This window comes from Pogona vitticeps, chromosome 4, assembly GCF_051106095.1.
Source record: "Pogona vitticeps strain Pit_001003342236 chromosome 4, PviZW2.1, whole genome shotgun sequence".
Classification (NCBI taxonomy): Eukaryota; Metazoa; Chordata; class Lepidosauria; order Squamata; family Agamidae; genus Pogona; species Pogona vitticeps.
In genome coordinates this window covers 48,923,821-48,946,771 of record NC_135786.1, presented here as the reverse complement: position 1 = coordinate 48,946,771, position 22,951 = coordinate 48,923,821, and the positions used below count along the sequence as shown (strand labels likewise).

Below are 22,951 nucleotides of genomic sequence, written 5' to 3'. Positions count from 1 at the left end.
CAAGTACTTCACAAAGTCTCATCATAAAGTTCACAGATAGAACCCAGAACCCCTATCTCTGCAGTACTCAGAGACCATAATGGAGAGATTTACTTTTAGGGTTTACTTTTAGACGAAGCAACACAGAGGTATGAAGTTCTGCCTTGGTCAGAATGCCAAGGTCTTTATCACTGATGACTGTTGATATAGGATGTGACTGGGAACAAGGCAGCTCACAGTGCCGGAGACAATAGACATATTCACAGAATAGGTAGAAACATTTGGTTGGATGATGTTTTGGGCTCCTTGCATTTCGCACCCTTGGAACTTCAAGTATGAGCTCCAGTTTGCAATATGGCACTGTCTTTGTGTTGCAAGCTTTTTGAATCTGCAAGCATTTAATAAGGCATAGCCATACAGAAGCAGTATAGTATAATAATACTTTGACTATTGTACTCATATGCAAGTGAAATTATTATGTGACTTTTCCTAAATAGTTACTGTGGATGTTTTCACATAGTTGGTCTTCGGGATGTTTGATAATTAGCTGCCAGTAATGACACTGGACATTTGGAGGCCTGGTGCCATTATTAGTCACTTTATGAAATTATATTTTGAAACTAGAAAGCATCCAACACAACTTTCTTTTCTGGCATCTGTTCTCCTTGCCATGTGTACTAGGTTTTCAGATTTACCACCCACCTCTTGGATGAAGCTCTGTATTGTATGAAGGGTTAGCTAATTTAAGATGAATTAGAGATATCGTTAAATGAGCTGGAGTCTGTTTAGTTAAATTGTCAAGACTGTTAACTGGGCAGTGGAAGTAATCAAATACTACTAAGCATCCTTACAAATTCTGTGGCAGTCATCTTTGACAATATAGCAGACTCTTCCCAATTTCTAGCTTTCCATATTGTTGCCAAAGTAGTGTCTTCTGGTGAAGGTGCCATGATGGCAAGAATGGAGTGGGGATTCTTTTTGAGATTGTCTATTCTCAGTGAAATCCATGTTGTGATAGAACTCTAAATCAGAATAATAATACTTTTTAAAGCAGCAGAAATCCTATGAAAGCAAGAGCCTTTCAGTATGATTAAAATGTTTTGTGCTGTCAGATAATGGAAAATCAATGACAAAACCACATGCTGAAGTTATTATTTTTAAAAGGCAACAAAAGCCTTGTCTACTCTACTTTTAAAAATCCTGACATGATTTCCTTTTATTAAAAGTCCTTCACAAATGTGGTCTCTTGGATTGAGTAAAGGAACCCACTTCCCAGTCCACAGAAAACTAATAAATCTGGTCCACCCTTACAAAATTCTCTCCTTGTGGTCATCTGCATTGGTCTACTTCCTGCTTCTGAGGAACCAGTTTCTTCAGCTTAATGTCTACAGTACCCCATTGTTGTCATTTTACAGGCAAGAAGATTGTCAGAAGACAGGAGTCAGATGAAGGAGAATTCGGAGAAAGCTTGGGAACCCTGTAGATGAAATACCAGAATATGGCAGAGGGTATCAGTAAAGGCCAACATTCAAGCAGCACATGATGGAGGTTATGAGACTGCCTATGGCATTGCTGCCCCTATCAGTCAAGTGCCTAATAGCATAGGATGTGGCTACTGATATTTTACCATTTCCATAATTAAAATTTTAACCATGTGAAGAAAATGCTAATCTTGGATGGGGACATACATATATAAGGTTTGCAGGACCCAGACTGTTAAGTATTTAAAGATAATAAGGAATGTCTTGGAATGAGCAGCATGCAGTTTGAAATGAGTGGTATATACTCCTTCACACATTCAACAAATTGTATTATGCAGTGACTGAAGCTTCCAAATAGTGTACAGGATAGCTCCGTATGAAGTGCATAAGAGAAACGTCATTATTTCTGCATTAAGAATTTCTACAAGATCCAAGCTTTTTAACAAAAACCTCAAACCCAACAACACTCAATCACATATATGTAGTGGAACAAGTACTGTATTTTTCGCACCATAAGACGCACTTTTTCCCCACAAAACAGGGGGGTGGAAAGTCTGTGCGTCTTATGGAGCGAAGAAAACAGATTATATTTTCCTGTTTTCTTTTCCTAAAAAATTGGTGCGTCTTATGGAGCGAAAAATACGATATTTAGAGCAGGTTCACCATACTGTATACATGGTATACACTATACAGGATTGTAACATCCAGAACAGACAGTACCTTCTACAGACCTTCAGCAATGCTTTGTCAGGGATGTTGCTTTTATTTGTTATTGTTTGTCTAGTATGATAGCTTCTAGTCACTCATTCAAGGAAAAGAAATACTAGAGATGGTTGTTAAAATATGCCAACCAAGTGTCATCTTTTTCATACAGTAAATATGTAGAGTGTGTGTGTGCATGCGTGCCGTCAACTTAATTCTGATGTATAGTGACTCCTTTTTTAAAGGGTTTTCTAGGTAGACAGTACTCAGAAGTACTTTACCTTTACCTTTTTTGGGGGCCATCCTAGGGCTGTGCAGCTTGGCCAAGATCATATAGACTGGCTCTTCCAGGATGCACAGCAGGGAACTGAACTTCCAACCTCTGGCTCCACAGTCATAAGCCTAACTTGCTGTGCTATCCAGTCAGCAAATATGTAGTAGTTGGCTGGATAACTCACTGTGCTAGAACACCTGGATAGAAAGTTTGGTTCCACATTGTGGTTCTAATAAGAAAAAGAGCTAGCATGTGCAATCTTAGCTGTACAGACCCAGAGCACCAGCAGAAGAAGGGACTATTAAATTACTTTGATAATTTTTATCAGAAAATATAAAAATATAATTTATCTCAAAAAATATAAAAATATAGTTTTATATTTTCGTTTGGCTTCCTTTGTACTTCTGAGTACTTCATTCCTAGAAACAGCTTGGATGGGTTGCCATAAGTCAAAATTGACTCAGTAGTACATAATAATTAGTATTACAGTGGTGACTTATGAACTTAATCCATTCCAGAAGATGGTCGTAACCCAAAATGGTCATAAGTCAAAGCACCATTTCCCATAGGAATGCACTGAAATGAAATTAAACCGTTCTGGCCAAAGGGAAAAAAAACCCACAAAAAACAAACAAACAAAACACTGCAAGACCCATCAGAAACACGATTAATTCGTTCCGGCCGGGGGGGGAGAGAGAGAAAAGCAAGCAAACCATGCAAGACCCTTTGGAAATGCAAAAAAAGCAAAGTAGAAAGCAAGCAAAGTGTGCAAGACCCATCGGAAATGCAAAAAAGCAAAGCAAAGCAAAAAGCAACCAAGTCCCACAATACCCATTGGAAATGGGAAAAAAAAAACAAAATGCAAACAAACCCCCCATTGGAAATGGGGAAAAAAACCCAAAAAGCAAACAAACCCCCCAATACCCATCGGATATGGGAAAATAAACAAACCCCCCAAGACCCATCGGAAATGGGGGGGGGAACCAAAAAGCAAACAAACCCCCAAGACCTATCAGAAATGGGGGAAAAACTCCAAAAAGCAAACAACTCCCCCCAAGACCCATCGCAAATGGGTAACAAAACCACAAAAGACAAATAAACTTGCAAGACCCATTACAGCAGGGGTGTCCAACCTTTCACCTTCCCTGGGCCACATTAGAAGATGAAAATTTGGTTTGGGCCACATGGGGGGGCAGCCCTAGCCGTCCTCCACAGCCCTGCTCCAAGCGTGCTTACCAGCAGCTGCAATCTCAGACAGCAAAGGCTGCCAGCTTCAACTCCAGTGGCTATATGGGGCCGGGAGGGGGTCCAACTATTGATGGGGATGGCGCAATGCAGTCACGCAGTCCCCCCTCCCCTCCCACTCCTTCCTTCCCTCTCTCCCCCCTACCGTTGTGACGTGCCCCGGCCGCATTCCGGCTGCAAACACTGGCAGTGTAACTTGAAACTTTGGAATTTCTTTAAAAATAAAAAATTGCACTGGGCTGCATTATGAGCCGACCTGGGCTGCATGCGGCCCACGGGCCGCAGGTTGGACAAGCCTGCATTATAGCATAGAAACATAATCCCACCACCCAGCCCAAAACCGCGCTGCAAAACCCACCCAGAACAGTTTTTAGAAAGCAGCACCTTAGCTTATCAGGCAGTCCGAAGCCTCCTCCGCTCGCACTCATTCTAACTGCTGGGGCGAAAGAGCTACAAAGAAGCAGCGTCTTCGCCACCAACAGTTAGCAGCTGGAATTCCCCGCCTTTTTCCCTGCCTTTTTTTGTAATGTAACCTGAAGCTCCGGCCACGAGTCGAAGCAAAATTTTGCAGTCGGAGCTGGTCGTTAACTCAAAATGATCGTAAGTCAGGAAGTTTGTAAATCAAGTAAGTCAAGGCACCACTGTAAATATGTAGTCTATTGTTCTGATTCATTAAGGATTAATTGGTCTCTTTTCGTTTGTTTTTTTTGAACAAGCAAAAAGGCATAAGAAGTCTCAGTATGTACAGGTACCAAAGGAATTCAGAGATTCTCATGCACCCATGAGATGACTTTCTCCTACACCAGTCATTTGAATGCAGATGTAGTGGCACCAAAAGTTTGGTAGTACTGTAGTTTCATGCGCTACTCTGTTATACATGGGTCTCCTTACTATCTTACATTGCTTTGTCTCACTGAAACTTTGAGGAGTGTTTGATATTTGCCTTATCAAACACAGTTGTGGGTAGGTATGTCTGCTGATAAACCTTTCCATTCGAAATCACCCCTGACTATTCCCTCCTGTAGCTCCAGTTCTGTTAATACAGATCTCCCTCTGCTGGCAGCAAAATATGCTTTGATTTAACAAGCAAACAGAGTACACGATGAAAGGAAGGCCAAATGACTGGGTTGCTTGAATAAATCAACTCTGTACTGTATTTAATGTTGTCAAAAATTAGTTCAAGGTAAATTAATCTTCTTGAATCCCTTGGGATAGCAAGATGGATTTAAAGAATATGGAAGCGCTATCTGATGCTTCTTCCAGAATTCTCCAGCTTTAAGACTACGTACCACAAGCAGGAAATTCAAAACTGTTTCAGCATCCTATGCAAATAGTAATTCTTCTCCAATTTATCATTTTTCTCCCTGAGCTATTCTGCAGTTAAAAGAGTTCCACTCCTTCTAAAGTTTAGATTATTACCTTGTTTTGTACATTTTCCTACATCCCTGAGATAAGCCTACCAAAGAACTAGAAAATTGTTAACATACTGACAATGTTTTAGAAAAGGAATCTGAGGAGAACCAAATTGAAGGCTTGGCAGTTTAATGTCACCTCCTGGTAAGTTGGTGATTGGTATTCTTGAGGATAAAATTATCGAGCATATACAAGGATATGTCCTGCTGAGGAGGAATCGGTGTGGCTTTGGCAAAGGTTTGTCCTATGTAGCTATTTTTTAGTCGTCTTTATGAGTGCCAGTAAGCACCTTGATGAAAGTGATACAGGAACTGTTGCTTATTTGGATTTCCCAAAGGCTTTTAATGTCATCCATAAAAGTAAATATTGTAAACAAACTTCACAATGATAGAATAAAAGCCCGTGTAATATGGCAATTAGAGTGTTGAAATAGGTTTTAGGAAGTCCAGGTTCTAGTCCCGAGTGGGTGATCTTTGGGTCTTCCATTTCTTCTCAGCCTGACCTACCTCACACAGTTTTTATGGGAATGAAATGGGAAGAAAAGCCATCTATCCCATCTTGAGCTAATTGGCAGGAAAGTAGGATATACTTGTAACAAATTACATACGAAGACATATGCTCATGTGTTGATAACTAGTTAAAGAACAAATAGTAGAGGATAGAAATGTGATTAATCATAATTTAAAAAATAAAAATGGATGTTTTTGATTGATTTTTTTTAAAAAATTAATTATTGCTTAAAACCCACCATTTTGTGGCCAGTCACACTTCCATTCTTGCAATTAACAGATGTAAAGAAAGGGTTTCCCCAGTATTAGTTCTTGTACTTTTCAGAAATAAAATATAACCCTACCAACAATATGATACTTTGCCTTTACAGTGGACCCTCGACTTACAGAATTAATCTGTATTGGAACGGTGGTTGCAGGTTGAAAAGTCTGTAGGTCGAGGCTCCATTGACCTACAATGCATTGAAAACTGATTAATCCGTAACTGGCTGTTTTTGTTCCATTTTGGTTCCCCCCCCCCCCCCCGGTCTGTAGGTTGATTCTCTGGTTGCAAGTCGAAGCTAAATTTTTGCAGCCAGAGAAGTCTGTAACTCGAAAAGTCTGTAAGTGGAGCTGTCTGTAAGTCGAGGGTCCACTGTATATTGATTTGTGATAGCATTTACACTTAGAATAGTGCACACAGTTCTGGTTATCGCAAAACAGATATTTTAAAGGACAGCAAAATGTGAAAGGTGTCAAAAAGGACTACATGATCAAGAGATGGAACAAATCCTTTGTGAGGAGATCTTACAGTATTTCGAAGATGATTGCTGAAAATATTGGCAAGTAGCGGGAAGAGGAATATAAAATTATCCATGGTATAGAGACAATGAATAATTTCCCCCCTGCACCCCCATTAGAATCAGAGTCATGCAATAAAGGTGAATAGTGATGAACTGCAGATAAAAGGAAATACTTCTTCATATAGCACATAGTTAAACAATGGGATTTGCTAATTGCAAAATGTAGTGACACCCATTAACCCAAAGAGTTTTAAAAGGGCCTAGACAAATTAATGGTAGGTAAGACCAGGAATCTTTATAGACTGACTCCACCGTCAGAGTTAGTCTGCTTCTCAGCACTTCATGCTGGGAAAAACAGGAGCAGAAAGGGGCTATTACACCGCTTGTGAGCAGCAACTATAGAAACAAAAGAATGAACTCGGTAAGCCATGGGTCCATTATAGGTCACTATATGTTCCTTGAGACACGGACCTATCTTCTTTCTTTATGCTCTTCTGTTAAACATCATATACATACAATTGTGGCCAGAGCATGTGTTTGTACAGTTATTTTTAATGAACTATTGTGTTCTCTATTTCCATATTTTCACTACAGTAGCATCATTTTACTGTAATTTGTCATCTGAAATTCAGTGCACAGGGTGATGTATTGAAGAATACATTGGCCCACTTGTCATCATGACGTGTGAGTGATTTGTGTAGTATGTGCATAAACGCAAAGCAGCTCATGTCACTAACCCATGAAATTGGACGTCTTGCCGTCTTAGTATTGCCTGATACCTACACGATGACAAAAGGGCACAAAATCCTGTTCTAATGCATTTCAGCCTTTGTGTCATGTTGCACATAGCTTCAGTTTTCTCTGTGTGTGGAATACACTACAAAAGGGGAAGCAGCAGCAGCAATAACAGGATGTCGTGGTATTTGCTTCCCAGCACACTCTGCCATTCTGTCTGTGGCCGGCAGGGGATGCTGTTGCCCACCAAAAGAATTTGTATAGTGCTGGTGGAGAATACAGAGTTTTCATCAGTCGATCAGAGCACTGCTGGCAGCCTGGAGCATCTCTCTCAGCTGGGGATGGTGGCGCTGTGGGCTGATGTAGGAAGGAGCGCTTTCAAAGCACGCTGCGGGGGTGGGGGTGGGGGGAGCATTTTCATTATTTCACTAATCTCCCCTTTGGTGACCTGCCAGCCATTCCTGGAACAGAGTGGCAGAAGGGGATTATTGATATGGAATCACCCATCTCTCGCTGGACAGCCCGAGGGCTGGGTGGGCGGGATGAGAATGATTGGTGTTCCACTCACAGGCCTTAATCCCCACTGGCTGCCATTCCCCTGGGATGGCTTGCAGGCGCTGCTAGGTTAAGGAGGAATGGAAGCATCCTTCTGCCCTGTGGGGGTGGAGGAGCCCATCTGTATGACTGGAGCAGGATTTTTCTTTTCCTGCCCTCTGCATTTGCAAGAAAGGCTGCTGCGTGGTGGGACCATGAGCAGAATTTGTGCATGGTGCCACAAGAGAGAGGGGTAGAAGGTCACCTGGGATTGTACGACCAGCCTGATCCCACGAGATGGTTCATACACAGGTGAGTGTTTATTCCGCACATGTAGCCTGCACTTTATGCCAGAGGAATTCTAGTGCATTGTTTAGGCTTTGGAATGTGGATGACGGAAGGAGGGAGGGGGTGAGATAGGCAACAATAGAGCAGAGGGTCGAAAAGTGGAACAAAGAGGTACCTTATTGCCGTAGCTACAGGATTTGTTAGCACATATTACTTTGGTTGAATTCCAGGACAAGAAGCTTGAAGTACCAAGAGTGCCTGTAGCTTGTTACTGCATTCAAACAATTATACATTAATTCTATATGTCCCATGCCAATTATAAAACACATTGCTCCAGCAGTAGGATTTGGCAGGGAATTTGCAGTTTTTGAGATGGCAGGGTGGTTGTGATGAAGGCAGATTGGCCTCTTGCTGTGATTTTTTTTTCGCAGCCCATCGAGAATGTGGGAAGAGTGATGTTTGCTGTGATTTAGGTTTGTAGGATGATTGCACCTGTGATGAAGCAGGCTGACTGTGCTCTCACGCAGGTGGAGGAGGCAGAGCAGCTGTGCTGAGCTATTTACAATATTTGCCTTTCTCCAGCAGAAGAGCTGGGGTTTCACATTCTGAATAATAAAACAAGAGAAACTCCACCCCCCCTCCAAATGCTTCTTTCCCTTCTGCTCAAACTAAAGTGGACTGGGAGGGATCCTTCTAGGGCAGCACTGCTTACTCTCTGCATCCCAGGAAGCCCTGAATTAACTACTGAGAGTTTTATGGCAATCTAAATATATATATGGAGGCATCATCAATTATAATCATCTGGTTGTGCCATATTGAAGGTCTGTCTAGCTTGTTATTCTTCAGCGGGAGTCATCTGATTGTCCATGGAAAGTGTACAAGCAGGGCAAGCTGGCAGTAGCCATCACTTACTCTTTCGTCTTTGTATGTTGTAATTGTCAGTATAATGCCTCTGTATATCATGCTAGATGGGCCATTAGTGGCCACATGACATCTCATCTCAGTAATGGCCACCACAGCATCCTGTGATTCCATATTTTAACTATGATGTAGGCTTAAGTGGCTGATGACTAGGGTAGATCTCTTCCTGAAATTTTGGGGTAAGGCAGTCCACAGGCTTTCTCAGGATGTAAGTTATCATGATGATAGGGCAGTTATTTAATGAGTTCACCTATGACACACAGCCTGTTTCCCTTCTTCACCATTACCACTGGGGTTTCTTGAAGTATAAAATCTCCCATCCCCTGAAAATCCAGAGACCTTTCTGCCATCTCCATATTCATGGCTATCTGCATTGATGTTGATCAAGGAGCACAGAGCATCACCTTACATAATGATAGTCCTTTAGCTTGGCATTAAACATACAGTACCAAATTTATTGGACTACAGTTCCAAAACATACAATAGTCTGGGAATTGTAGTTAAAAAAACCCAACCCAGAACCAATATGGAAAGTGATAACTACAGCTGATTCTAATATATAGTCACCATGATAGTCATTCTCCTGTTATTTATCTAACACCTTTTAAAGCCACTAGAGTCAGTGGCTGCATATGGAGATGCTCACGGTTGAATCTGGGAGCTTTTATATACAATGTGTGGTTTCTGCCCCTGAGCTTCTATTCTTTCTGAAGTCCTAGTTTCCGATATTATGCATCGGTCTTGCTTCCTCCCTTCATACCTCCAACAGGATAGGTGACCTTTCTCCAGCTTTGCTTTATACCCATGGGAACCATCGATGATAGAAGGCTGCATACATCAAGCTGATTTGATTCAGAAAAATGAATTGATGAGACAGAAGATAAAAAGGAGTTCTTGAACAAGAAAGATGAAGGGAGCTGGAAAAGAGGAAAACCAAATATGAGATGGTTTGACTCCATAAAGAAAGGTACAGCCTTGAGTTTACAGGGCTGAGCAAGGCTGTTGAGGACAGAACATTTTGGAGGCCAGTCCTTCATAGGGTCACGATGAGTCAGAGATGACTTGACAGCATAAGTTGATTCTGACTTATAGTGACTTTTTATCAGGATTTTTAGGTCAAAAAGTACTCAGAACTAGTAAAATAGAGTTTTCTTCTCAAAGTGCACCTGGAACTTGTAGCTTGTCCATGGCCACACAGGCAGGCATAGTGGGGAATCCAACTCCCAACCTCCGGCTCTGCAGTTTGGTGTTCCAACTCACAGAACCAGGCGAGTGTGTGTGCATGATTTAGATTTAGGCGAGAGTTGAAAGGTGGACCTTGGCCAGTCAGTTCCTCACAACCTGACCTACCTTACAGAGTTTTTTGAGGGGGAAAATGGAGAGGAACACTCTCTATAATGCTCTGAGCTTTTTTGGAGGAAAATGCAATATGAGTGTAACTAATGATCCTGACCGCTATGTGACATAATGCTTCAGTGAAGCTACTTCTAAATTTCTTCTTGTCCGAATCTCCATTCCTGTTTCCAGTTCTCTCTCTCTCTTCCCCTCTCCCTCTCCCTCTCCCCCCCTCTCTCTCCCTCTCTCCCTCCCTCCCTCTCCTCTCTCTCTCTCTCTCTCTCTGTATGTGTCTTTCTCTCTGTGCATGCATGCATGTGCCCATGCATTGTGTGGCTGACAAACAGACTTTCTTTCCTGTTGTTGCTGTTCTTCCAGTGAATCTCTTCAGTGGTGCTGTAGCTTTTAAAAGGTTTTTGTATCTTGTACAGCCTGTAGATCTTTCTTATCCAGTGGCCAGTAATTGCCCTTTCAGAGTATTGTGGCATCTAAAGCAAGGTTTCTGTACTGTAGTTTATTCTATTAACTAAAGAAAAGTAAAGTATAGAAGAATCTTTGAAACTTGTCACTTGGATAGTTACTGAAAGCTCTTCATTGAGGAAGGTCAAGGAGTTAGGTTTTATTATTTATTTAAAATATTTTTATACCTCCTTTCTCCTTAAAAAGGACCCATCCATTAATTTAGTTATCATCTAGACATTCTGCCCTAATGTTACAATGAAACTACACTCCAAAACAGTGGCTTTCAAAAATGTGATTCTGTAGATTGTCAGATACAGTAACAGCTGAGACAAATATAAATTCCTCTCTGATTCTTTCTAACATGTGCCTTGACCCATGAAATACAGATTCAGTTGCCAGCTCACCCTAGCACATCTTAATAAGAACTCCTGGATAGCTCAGTGGTTTAGGTGGAGGTTGGGAGTTTGATTCCCCACTGTGCATTCCTGACAGAGACTGGACACTGAGATCCACAGGGTCCTTTCCAGCTCTTCAGTAACAACTGATTTCAATAGGCCTACTCTAATTAAGACTAATGTTCAATTTGGCCCCAAGACATCACTATTATGTCATCCCTCCATGCTGCTACTGTATTTTATTTTTTTAAAAAATCTGGACAAGGACTGGCCATGGAGTGAGATGCCTGTTTTGGGCAGGAGATTTTAAGTATCATGAAAGGGCAACACTTTGCTAGTTATTTAACTTATTCCTGATATATTTTTTACTCCCAGGTGTTTGTGGGATTTTCTACTTCATGCCTCGGCTGGCTTTTGTGTACTGTGTATGGTGACATATCTTGAGACAGTCCTGCTGTAGACACTGCATGTAACATTGAATCTGAGCCTTCTTCTAATATCACTTGGTTCATTCTGTTGCATAGCTTACTTTACGTCAGCTCTCTTGACAGCATCGAGTTGCCCTAACAAAAATAACAGCAACAGCTGTGTCCCTCCGTCGACCTCTTTCTTTTCTCAAAGCATTAAGTTCATGCTGTAAAGATTCTTCAGTCATTTGACATATCAGAAGCACAGCCATTTGAACTGTAATCAGTTTCGGAATACTTTGATGCCTCTATAGCATGATTCCGGTGGACTAGATTTAAATGGTGTAACTGGGTGAGGATGTCATCAAAGTTAACTTCAGGGGAATGAAAAACTGGCTGGATTTCATGTCCTGTTTTCCCTTGGGAATGTTTCACAAAAACATGCAATGATTGCCACATGCATGTGTTCTGGCATCCAGCAATGAAATGCAGTCATTATCTCACTAGGGTGATTCATAATGTGTTTGCTTTGATTGGTTCGAGAAGGAGAGCGTATGATTGTGATGCATTCTTTGTTTATGTTGCCAGGTCTATTTATGAAATTCTGTGCAGGAAAAGTAGGACAAAAAGGCCACAATAGAAAGTACAGATAATAAAAACATAAGCTCTCATAGCGGGCAATATCAGTTATGTCTGCCCGATATATGCTTTGTCTATTAACATTATTTAACTATATTCTATTGATACAGTTTCAGGAAGGGTTAATGCCATTGTTTTAGATTACTGTTCTATTCTGTATTCTCTGTTCAAAGTGATAACTCTTATGTATAGTCTTCCTGTGTAATGCACTCTATGTGGAGCTGCCTATGGAAGTTGTCAGGAAACGTCAGTGAGTCCAAAATGTAGCAGCCCAATTGCTAACTGGGGCTGGTTACAAGGATCACATAACCACCGTTTTATAGCAGCTCCACTAGCTGCTCATCCATTTCTTGGCTGAATTCAAAGTACTGTACTGTTTTTTTACCTGTATAGCCACAATATAGCCTGAGCTATCTCATGGACTGCATCTTCCTTTATGAGCCTGCTTGAGCATTAAGATAATCAGAAGAGACCCTTCCCTCAGCCCTGCCACCTTCACAGGTGCACTTAGTGGGTACACGGGAAAGGATCTTCTCTGTTCTTCTCCTAAACTTTGGAACTCTCCCCCACAGGAGGCTAGGCTAGCCCAATCTTTACTGTCTTTCCTCAAGCAAGTGAAGGCCTTTCTCGCCAGGCAGGTCGTTCCCTGAGTGACTGGCTACCTGAGTGGTGTTTAAATTGATTGTTGTACTGATTTGGATGTGTTTTAGTGTTGCTTACGTTTTCAAATCAAGTTTTGGTGTTGCTTATATTTTTAGTATGTTATTTGTTTGATCCTTTATGTATCTGTATGCTCTCCGTCGTTGTTTTAAATACTGTCTTTTAATGATGTAGGCCATCTTGGGTCCTTTTTAAGCAGAAATAGAAATGGCGTAAAATATTTTAAATAAATAATAGTTTTTGTTTCTTGGTAGATTTTCAGGGTTAATTAGTCTCGCTTCACAGGTGGGATTTCATTTGGGCTTCTATAGGAACAGTCTGGCACTGCATTTTATATATTTCTTTGAAGCATTCTTGGCTCTGTTCTACAGCTTGTAAAGTTTCCTAGAGTGGCTTACAAAGTGGAGTAATAAGAGCAGTCCCATGTCTCTGGCTTATAGTAGAAACAGGCAAAAGACCAAAAGAAAAAGGAATGGGTAAGGAAGAGGAGAGAGAGGAAACATACTCAGGGCAAACAAACAAAGAAACAAACAAACAAAAACTAAACAAACCCAAGACAGGTAACTTCACATTTAGAAGATAAAACATTATTCCACCAGAGACTGCTCTCAAAGCTGCAGTGTTTGCACAGTCCATTTATTTATTTATTTATTTATTTATTTATTTATTTATTTATTTATTTATTTATTTATTTATTTATTCATTCATTCATTCATTCATTCATTCATTCATTCATTCATTCATTCATTTATTTAACTTATATGCCGCCCACACTACCCAAAGGTCTCTGGGCGGCTTACAACATTTAAAACACAATAAAAAGACAAAATAATTAAAATGCAATTAAGATATATATTCTAAAAATTGCCATTGGACCCACATATGTAGACAGAGCCTACTGTTGTTGTTGTTTTTATGATGGAATCACCAAGTGAAAGCAAACCAATGCATAACTTACAACACTTAAGGTAGCTCTACTTGTAATTGTGATATGCCTGCCTCATATGTTTCTTCATTCAGGCAGTAGTATTTTGTCAGAAAGTTCTTTATAACAACCAGTTTGAACAGAAGTATTTCAAAAGGAAGGGGAGCCAGGCATTGCTAGTCTTTCAGCAGAGCCAGTGGAGTAGTCCTGTTGTCTACTTTTTTAAAAATTTATTTTTATTTTTTAAGCTGGCGATAGGGTAAAGAAAACAGAAGGTAAGGAGAATGTGGGGAAAGAAAAAAGGGGGGAGGGAAGGAGAACATAAAATATACTGCCATTAAATCCTGTTTTTCGCATTACAATATCAAGTCCATTTTTCGCCTTTCTATAGTTTGATTGCCCTTCCAGATTTCTACTTGTAGATACCTTTTAGTTTAATTCTGTGTTTATTAAGCTCTGTCTACTGATTCAAGCCATTTATATAATAAGGTAAAGGTAAAGGTTCCCCTTGACAATTTTTGTCCAGTCGTGTTCGACTCTAGGGGGTGGTGCTCATCTCCGTTTCCAAGCCATAGAGCCAGCATTTGTCCGAAGACAATCTTCCGTGGTCACATGGCCAGTGCGACTTAGACACGGAACGCTGTTACCTTCCCACCGAAGTGGTCCCTATTTATCTACTTGCATTTGCATGCTTTCGAACCGCTAGGTTGGCGGGAGCTGGGACAAGCGACGGGAGCTCACTCCGTCACGTGGATTCGATCTTACGACTGCTTGGTCTTCTGACCCTGCAGCACAGGCTTCTGCAGTTTAGCCCGCAGCGCCACCACGTCCCATATATAATAAATCCCGTATTTCAGTTGCCTTTTGTATTGGACAGTCTTTCAACACTTCTGATAGTATATCCATTGTGGCTGCTTCCCAAATCTTTTCCAGGAGCTCCTCTTGCTTCGGTGTCTCCGATTTCTTCCAGTTCTTAGCATAAAGAATTCTGGCTGCAATGACTATATGTATAACTAGATACCTCTCCGTCTTATCTATATTTTTTATAATATTCAGTAAAAACAATTCTGCGGTTAGTGGAACATTATAATGCAATATTTTTGGTTACCAAGTATGTACAATATTGCTATCCAGTACTGTTTCGCTTCTTTACAAGTCCACCACATATGATAAAAGCTTCCATCTTGTGCTTTACACTTCCAGCACACATTTGACACCGCTGTATAAATTTTTGACCATTTTTTGGAGTCATATACCATCTGTAAAACATCTTATATATGTTCTCCTTAAAATTTACCAATTTTGTGAGCTTTATATTATTTTTCCATATTCGCAACCATTGATCAATTTCAAGACTATGTCCTATATTTTGTGCCCACTTAATCATACATTTTTTACAGTCTCATCTTGCATTTTAGTTTCAAGCAGATAATCATACATTTTCTTAATTGCTTTCTTCTTTGAACCCAACAAAAGTTTATCAAATACCATTTGTTCTATATAGAAGCCCTCTATCTTGTCTTTTGTCTACCTAGATTCCATTTATACTCTAGACCACCACCAATCTAGATATATGTTTTGTGTTTTTAACTCTTCTTTGGACTTTAAATCACAATCCTTTTTAAATAAATCTTGATATCTTAAAAGTTTCGCTTCTGTCATAAGGTTAGGTTGTTAAAGGCCTCTATAGGTGATACCCAGCCTGGTGTTTTTTTGGTAAATCTGCTGTATAATCTTTTTCCAAGTTCCTAGTAAAAATCTTCTTATGATGTGCAAGTTGAAACTTTTCTGCTCTTTATCTTTTTTATACCATAGAAAAGCATGCCAGCCTAACTGTAGATCATGTCCTTCCAACTTGAGTAGTCTATCATTATCTAGGTTATCCATTCCTTTATCCTGACACAGGCTTTATAATACAATGGCCAATCTGGGAGAACAAAACCTGCTCTTTGTTTAGCATCTTGCATTGCTTTGATTTTAGATCTTGGTTTTTTACCTTGCCAAACAAAGCTCGTGATTATCTTACTGAGTTCTTGGAAAAATGACTGTTTTAATACCACAGGAATTGTCTGAAATAAAAATAAAATTTTAGGTAAGATATTCCATTTTGATGGTTGCTATTCTTCCCATCAACAAAAGCTGTAATTAATCTCATCTCTCCAAACTATTCTGTATCTCTTTCATTAACTTCATATAATTGTTTTTGAATAGTGTACTTGTTTTCTTTGTGATTCAAACTGTTGTCTACTTTTCTATTTCTCTCTGCAGCAAACTAATGGGATGGCTGCTGCTAAACCCACTGCTTGTGAAAATGAAATTGGCAGCTGCCAGTAGAGTTTCCTTGTGACTCTTAGTAGGAAACGGTGCTCTGTGGCATAACCTAATTTACTGCTCATTCAATAAATATTTCCTTTGAGCTTCCGTCTTCACTCTATCCTATGTAGTCATGAAAGTGACTTGAAATAGTTATGATTTGAATCATAGCTACATTCATATTCCAAATCCTAGGAAACAGAACTCTTACTTTGCTTTTACAAAGTCTAGTGTTTTCCAAATCTAACTTGGTTATCTCTTGTGGCTAGGCATTGGAGAATATGATGTTTTCTGTTGTTCTGGAGACTGATCCATGACCTTTTCCCTAATTTCTGAAAAGTTTAATGTGATACCCTGAAATTGGTGTGGTGTGTGTGTGTGTGTGTGTGTGTGTGTTTAAAATAGAAAATTAGCCTTGTTCAATATGTTTTCAACGAGTGGGTGCTTCTCATCCTTGAAAATCCTGGCATGCCTTCAATGATCTGTCTGTGCTTCAGACTAGAGCTTGTCACTTCAGAAGGTCTGGTAATGTTTGCCACTTCTGACAAGGCATTTTCTAGTTGGCCGGGATTGGGAGGTAGCAGTGGTTCTTTCCTCCATACCAGTTGGTTTCTGACCGTGTCAGGTTTCCAGACTTTGCCTTTCCATGCCCTTTTAAAGACTGAGTCACTTAGAACTTGTCAGAGTTGACAACTGTCTGTAATAAAGAACTGCCTCAGAGAGCTGAAGCATTTCGGCAGTTGAAGAGAAACTTCTTAGATGCTACACAGGAGCCAGAGCAAGTAAACCAGAGGGAGTATGTTAAAGCTCAGAAGGAACACAATGGAAAATAAAATTGTAGGTCATTCTTGGGAGACACTTTGAAGAAGAAACTGAAACACTCTAGGATCATAGATCTATTGGATTAAGGACACTGGAGATCAAAACTACATTCACATCAACTCCAAGAGTATCCTTTTTGTTGTCTCACTGTAGAGCTGGCAGGCATGAAAGTAACTTTCTATATTGATTTGGCTTTCTTAAACTGTCCTTCGCATTTGCTGAGTGCTTTAAATGTTCAGAAGTTCCAGTTAAGTTCAGTTGGATGAATTAGTGAGAGGGTGGATATTTACATGGACTAAGGCCCTGAGATTTGAGAGACAAAACAGGTTCTCTGGAACGAACATTTGTCATTGATCATAAGCGTCTTGGTGTTTTTCTGTGCCTTAGTTTTCCAGCATATAAAGTGAGAAGGATGATTGTCTTATTTTGTGTGCATTAAAGAGCCTTGACTGCTCTAGCAGGGGCTTTACTTCCTGCTGTGTGATAGAGCCCTCCCAGAGCCAGTTCTACCAAGAAGGAGAGTGAAGCAGCCACCTTCAGCAGAACATTTTTGGGTGTTGTGAAAGGGCAGAAAATTTAATTTGCTCTTTCTGATATTTCTAATGTAAGAAATAAGTTGAAATACTTGTGGGATTTCTGCAAAATGTGTCAGAAATAATTTGATGAGCTTTCTTGATGTGCCATTTGCTGTTGCATCTTGGAAGCAAAAAGGTCTTGGACTGGCCCTGGTCAAGATCCAGTTCTCTTTGGTTCCAAGAACTACACAAGGCATTTGTTTTCTGTTCATTTTGGATTGATGATCTAGATATAGTAATGTTTTATATGCAAGTTCAGATGATCAAGTAACTGTTCTGTTGACTGTTTTATTAACAAAGAAGGTTGATGTTTCTCTGAATGAATCCTTTACCAACAGGAGTTGGTAATACAGGTTTGAAGTCAAATTATAATAATGTGAACTGCTAATTCTTTGCTTAGTGCTAAGTTGAGTAAGATCACCTTAACCTGGCCAGCAAGGGAAGGAAGAAGTAGTAGTGGTGTTTCATGATACTAATTTGTTTCTTTTCAAAGATATACTTCACTAGGTTGATGGAAATAGTTTGTGCTTGCATTTGATAATATTGTTATAGATAATACTAGTACTTTTTGGTATTTGCACAGCATATCTGCCATGGTAATTTTTTTTTGTTAGCATACATATTTTAATTGAAATTAGAGCACAAACCAGCACAAGGATTTCCAGAAAAAAGTACAGCGTTATCTGTCCCAGACCAAAAATACCATTCCTCCACTATTGCAAATTTCAGTACTTACCCAATATATATAAAAACAGTTTTAAGTATTTTGTCCAATAGAGGCATGAAGGGTTTTTCAGTTGCTGTGTTTTTTAAAAATCCTTTTCATTGAACCCCCCCTCTTTTTTTTTGCAAAACAAAACAACCGCCCCCCCACTGTATCAACTTTTTTGGTCACATCTGTGCCTCCTGCCCTGTCTCCTTGAGCTCTTGGCAGATCTGGAAAATGGTTAGAATATGCTGATATCAGGCACATCAGCTGTATCAGATCTACAGTCCTTCAGAATTCTGAACAAAACGAAATATTTGACAGTGTAATTTCTTTGTGCCTTTCCCCTTAATATTTTGTTGTTTCTAAAAGCAGTGACCTCACCACGGTTAAGCCAGATTTCATGTTCATGCCTACTGGGTCCATGTGACTAGAAGTGTAGAAAATATCAACTTTCATTACTTCACCAGCATTTTTTGATGTATTTTAGAATCTGTGACCTTTGCTGAGGTCAGAAATCAATGCTTTTTCAGATCTCATCCCTTTTTCTTTTCTACCTCAACCAACTCAGAATGAGCAACATGTTTTGGCCCTCAGTGCTGTTAATAAATGAAGCGTATTATGGATTAGTCAAAAATAGAGTCAGCCCTACCATTAAGCAAAGTAAGGCAGCTGTGTCAGCTCACAAGTGTTGGGAGGTTTCATTCGGACAATGCAGTTCATTTTTGGCAGTATCAATCAAACACAAGCAAGAACAAACACATTTTTCTCCATGTGTTGATAACAGCTATACATTATTAGCAGCTTTTTAGTATAATGAAGGTAAGGAAGTAAGCTAGACTCCCATGTACTCAGAGTGTGACTAGACAGGGATTTGTCCTGCTTTTTGGTCCACTCTAGAGATGGACTGGTTCCTTCCCTGGCAACCTCGCCTTGTGAGTGCCATCACAAACCAGCCTGTCCCTGATGCATGCTTACTTGCACCTTTGTGACACTTTGTCAAGGGCTACATTGACAAGGTGAGCATTATAGGTAAAAACAAAACAAAAAGAACACATTTTAAAAACACACAAATGTGGTGCCACCTTAAAGACAAACTTCTATTTTAATGCGAGCTTTCATGTACAAGTCCACTTCTTCAGACATAATAAGAGAGAGAGAGAGAGATGACATGGCAAATATTTATACATGGTATCAAAATACAGAGATCATGATTGGCTAGTTGGTTGGTTGTAAGAAAGTAAATGCGCATTTAACAGTGGGGAGATAGCCTTTTGATATACACATGTATTCCATTGAAGCTTGTGCTATAAGGGATATAAGAATATTGTCATGAATAACAATGGTAGAATAACATGAATGTTAATTATGCTGAGGAGTCTAACCTCTTACAGTTGCTGATTACTTTTTCTTTATAGGAGGTTGTCTGGGATAATTCACACATCACAATGATGTGTGGATTACCCCAGGTAATGGATGACCAGAAGAGCAACATGGCGATGAGTTAAGGCTCTCTGGTTTATCTTTGAAGTTTTTTAGGTGGGTCTGTTGAGAAATAAATATATCCGGGAAACACAGTACAGAAAAATTACAGTGGAACATCTACTTACGAACTTAATCCATCCCAGACGATGTTCGTTAGTTGAAACGTTCGTAAGTAAAGCACCATTTCCCATAGGAATGCATTGAAAACTGATTAATCCGTTCTGGCTGAAGAAAAAAAAAAACCCCAAAAAAACACTGCAAGCCCCTAGGGCTGCAAAAAACAAAACAAATCCAAAAATAAACATAAACATAACCCCATCAGCCCAATCCCAAAAGACAAAAAGATTTAAAAAGTTTTTAAAAAGCAAAAAGCAGCACCTTACCTCCATTGCTGCGACCGCTGCTGCCAGGAGGCCTCCCGGGCTCCAGCCGCCCCTGCTGGGCCAGGGCTTCTCTGCTGCGCCACAGGCTTTCCTGGGGTTCGCCGCAAGCACCGCCTTTCTCCCCTGCTGCGCAGCTTCTCTGCCTCCATAGGAGGCTTTCCCAGGGCTCACCGCAAGTGACGCCTTTTGCTGCAGCGTGGAAACCCTAGCCCAGCAGCGGATGGCGGCAGAAAAAGGCGGCACTTCTGGCGAGCCCTGGGAAAGCCTCCCATGGCGGCGGAGAAGCCGCCCTGTAAGGGAGAAAGGCAGCGCTTGTGGTGAACCCCAGGAAAGCCTGTGGCGGCGGCGCTGGAAGCCCAGGAGGCTGAGCCCAGCCGGGATAGTCCGGCAGCTCGCTTCCAGCGGTGGTAGCAGGAGCGGTGGAACCCTTGGAGGCTGAGCCTCCCTTTTCCTAACCGTTGGGGCAAAAGAGCTACAAAGAAGCAGCCTCTTCACCACCAACGGTTAGCAAATTTAAATTTCCCGCCCCTTTGCCCTGCCTTTTTTGTTAGTATGTTGAAGCTCCGTTCGCAAGTAGAAGCAACATTTTGCGAATGGAGCTGTTCATAAGTTGGATTGTTTATAGGTAGGGGTGTTCGTAAGTAGAGGTTCCACTGTATTGTATTGTTCAAATTTTGTAGTGGCTTAAAAAGCTCTGGCCTATATTGAGTCCATTGAGATAGGTGTCTAGCATGTGCATATATTTTATCTCAGCTGTCTCTGTCTGGATTGTTGTCCTGTATGTTTTCCCCCACAGAATGGCCATTTTCAGATCATGTGTAGAATGACCTGGTAAATTAAAATAATGTGAAATAGGTTTCTCTGTGTTACTATTCCTGATGTCTGATTTGTGGCCATTAATTCTTTTCCTTAGAGATTGTCCCATTTGTCCTATGTAGAGTGCAAATGGGCATTGCTGGAAAAGTTGGCATAAATAACATGTACCCTTGATATTGTGTATGACATTGTTAGGTCCAGTAATCATGTTAGGTCCAGTAATCACCTGATTACACAAAATGTCATACCACACCTCTGTGCAACCTTAATCAATCCTATTTAGCCTGGTTAACTCCAATTTGGCCATCCAGTCACACCCTTACTTATAAAAAAAACACACACATATGCAAAATATAATACACTGGCCATAATCCTGTCACATACACCGACTGGTGTAAATCCATTGCCATAACTTTCAGTGGTCAATTGCTGCCGGTTGGGAGGTTGGTTCTTTATTTTCTTGTCACATAGCAGTTGTGTGACTTGGTGTGTGACAACGAGAACTAATGCCAACTTCTTATTTCAGCACTGAATTGCCATTGAAGTTACACCACTAGTTATGCTGGCATAAGTAGATAATAAGATTCCAGCTACTGGAATGTAGAATCCTCATGGATTTTCCTAGAAAAATCTTGGGAGAATAATAGCAGCCAAGATTTTCTCCTTTGTCTTTTCTGTTTGTTCTACCTGTATGCTTGTCCATGTGGAATCGGTGGGTAGGAATGGGGTAGGAAAATGGATCAATTATATATGAAAAGCGGCGATTTCAATGCTGGCAGATGTGCTGATCAAAAGCTCAGTTTCCACAAGAGGGAAAAGAGAGACTAACCACCAGTGACAATTTAGCTATTAATTTCTTCACTTCGGGATTTTGTATAAATCAATTTATAGAGAAATGTGAAGCTTTGAGAACTATGAAGGCAGCATTCATCGCTCTTTAGCTGGATAACTTATTAAAGAGTAGTTACCTCTTAACACATCTTAGTTATGGCCTACACAACTAGCCACATACATCCATGATGACAAAACAAATCCCAAAGGCCTAAATCTAATAGTTAATTCCAACTACCTGGTAACATCCCAAAAGGCCACCAGTCAAGTATTGTTACTTTCTCTCATTCCCAACCCCCTGAATATTATCCTAGAAAGGATATGTTTGGATTGAATACAGTGAGGGATCTTCCAGAACACTCTCACTGCTCAGAAAATTGTATATGTCTCTCTTCAGTATCTAAGGTATTGCAGCACATGTTGTAACAGAGTAGGACCAACATAGCTGTGCAAGCTACTCTGATGGAATTTGGCCATTGGGATATCAATATCCTTCTGATTGCTGGAAATAGGGAGTGGGGTGAGTGAGGGATATCTCCATGTGTTCCAATCTCTTATGATGTTGTAAGGGCCTTGACATAGTATGTATTAAAGACACCATGACTGACCAGGTCTAGACAGTTCTTGATGTATTTCAGCTACCAGAATGTTATGCACCAGTCTGCTGCTTCCATTGAGGGCTGATATGGAGCAGAATGTATAGCTAGATTCCTGTACTAAATAATAAATTCATCCAGTGTTGTGGTATTTAACTACAAGAATTGTCTGGCAGTGCTCTCAATTAGCTATGATGAGAAGGGAGAAAAGGCAGATAAGAATTTCAGAGAGAGTATGTATAGTGATTTCAACTTGTGCTCACTTTGTAATCCAAGTCTCTTCAAAGTAGGTTTTGCTGATTTGTCAGCAGATCCAGTTTAGAGCTTTGAAAAGTTACGTTTTTGAATTGCTGTAAACAGAATTCTCTAGCCACTAAGACCATACAGGCTGAAGGATTCTGGAAACTGTAGTGGAAGCATTACTCCAGCCACGCACAGTTATCCCTGGCAGAACCGGGTTGAGCACCACCAGTGATGGTGAAGCTTCTGGGCTAGTATACAAAAAGCTTTAAATTCTCGTGCTTGCTAGATTATCTGAGTATAGAAATTTGCAGAATTGAGTTACTGTTTTGTCATTTTACAGTTTTTGTTTAAGTTATTTATAAGTTGATGGCCTTTTATCCTGGTCGTCCTCACTCACCAAACCATAATTTTGTTGCTGAATTGATACTGAGTTGCTGTTCTATTTTTATTTCAATCCATGTAGATATCAATCAGAAGTTTGGACCATTTGTTCAA

General features: G+C 40.3%; 1 protein-coding gene across 4 annotated transcripts in view; it reads left to right on the top strand.

Annotated features, from left to right (window-relative positions):
* The window catches only part of TMCC2 (transmembrane and coiled-coil domain family 2), a 110,768-nt gene that overhangs the window by 49,743 nt on the left and 38,074 nt on the right, over nt 1-22,951 (top strand). Inside the window, exon 1 of one of the 4 annotated variants that reach the window (XM_020797384.3) lies at nt 7,482-7,966. The exons of 2 other annotated variants lie outside the window; for them this stretch is intronic. In XM_020797384.3, the coding sequence (XP_020653043.1) occupies nt 7,952-7,966 (15 nt within the window). In that variant the 5' untranslated portion in view covers nt 7,482-7,951. Of the gene's footprint in view, nt 1-7,481; nt 7,967-16,864; nt 16,949-22,951 lie in introns of those variants that run through there. One more of the 4 variants, XM_020797351.3, reaches the window with a different exon arrangement.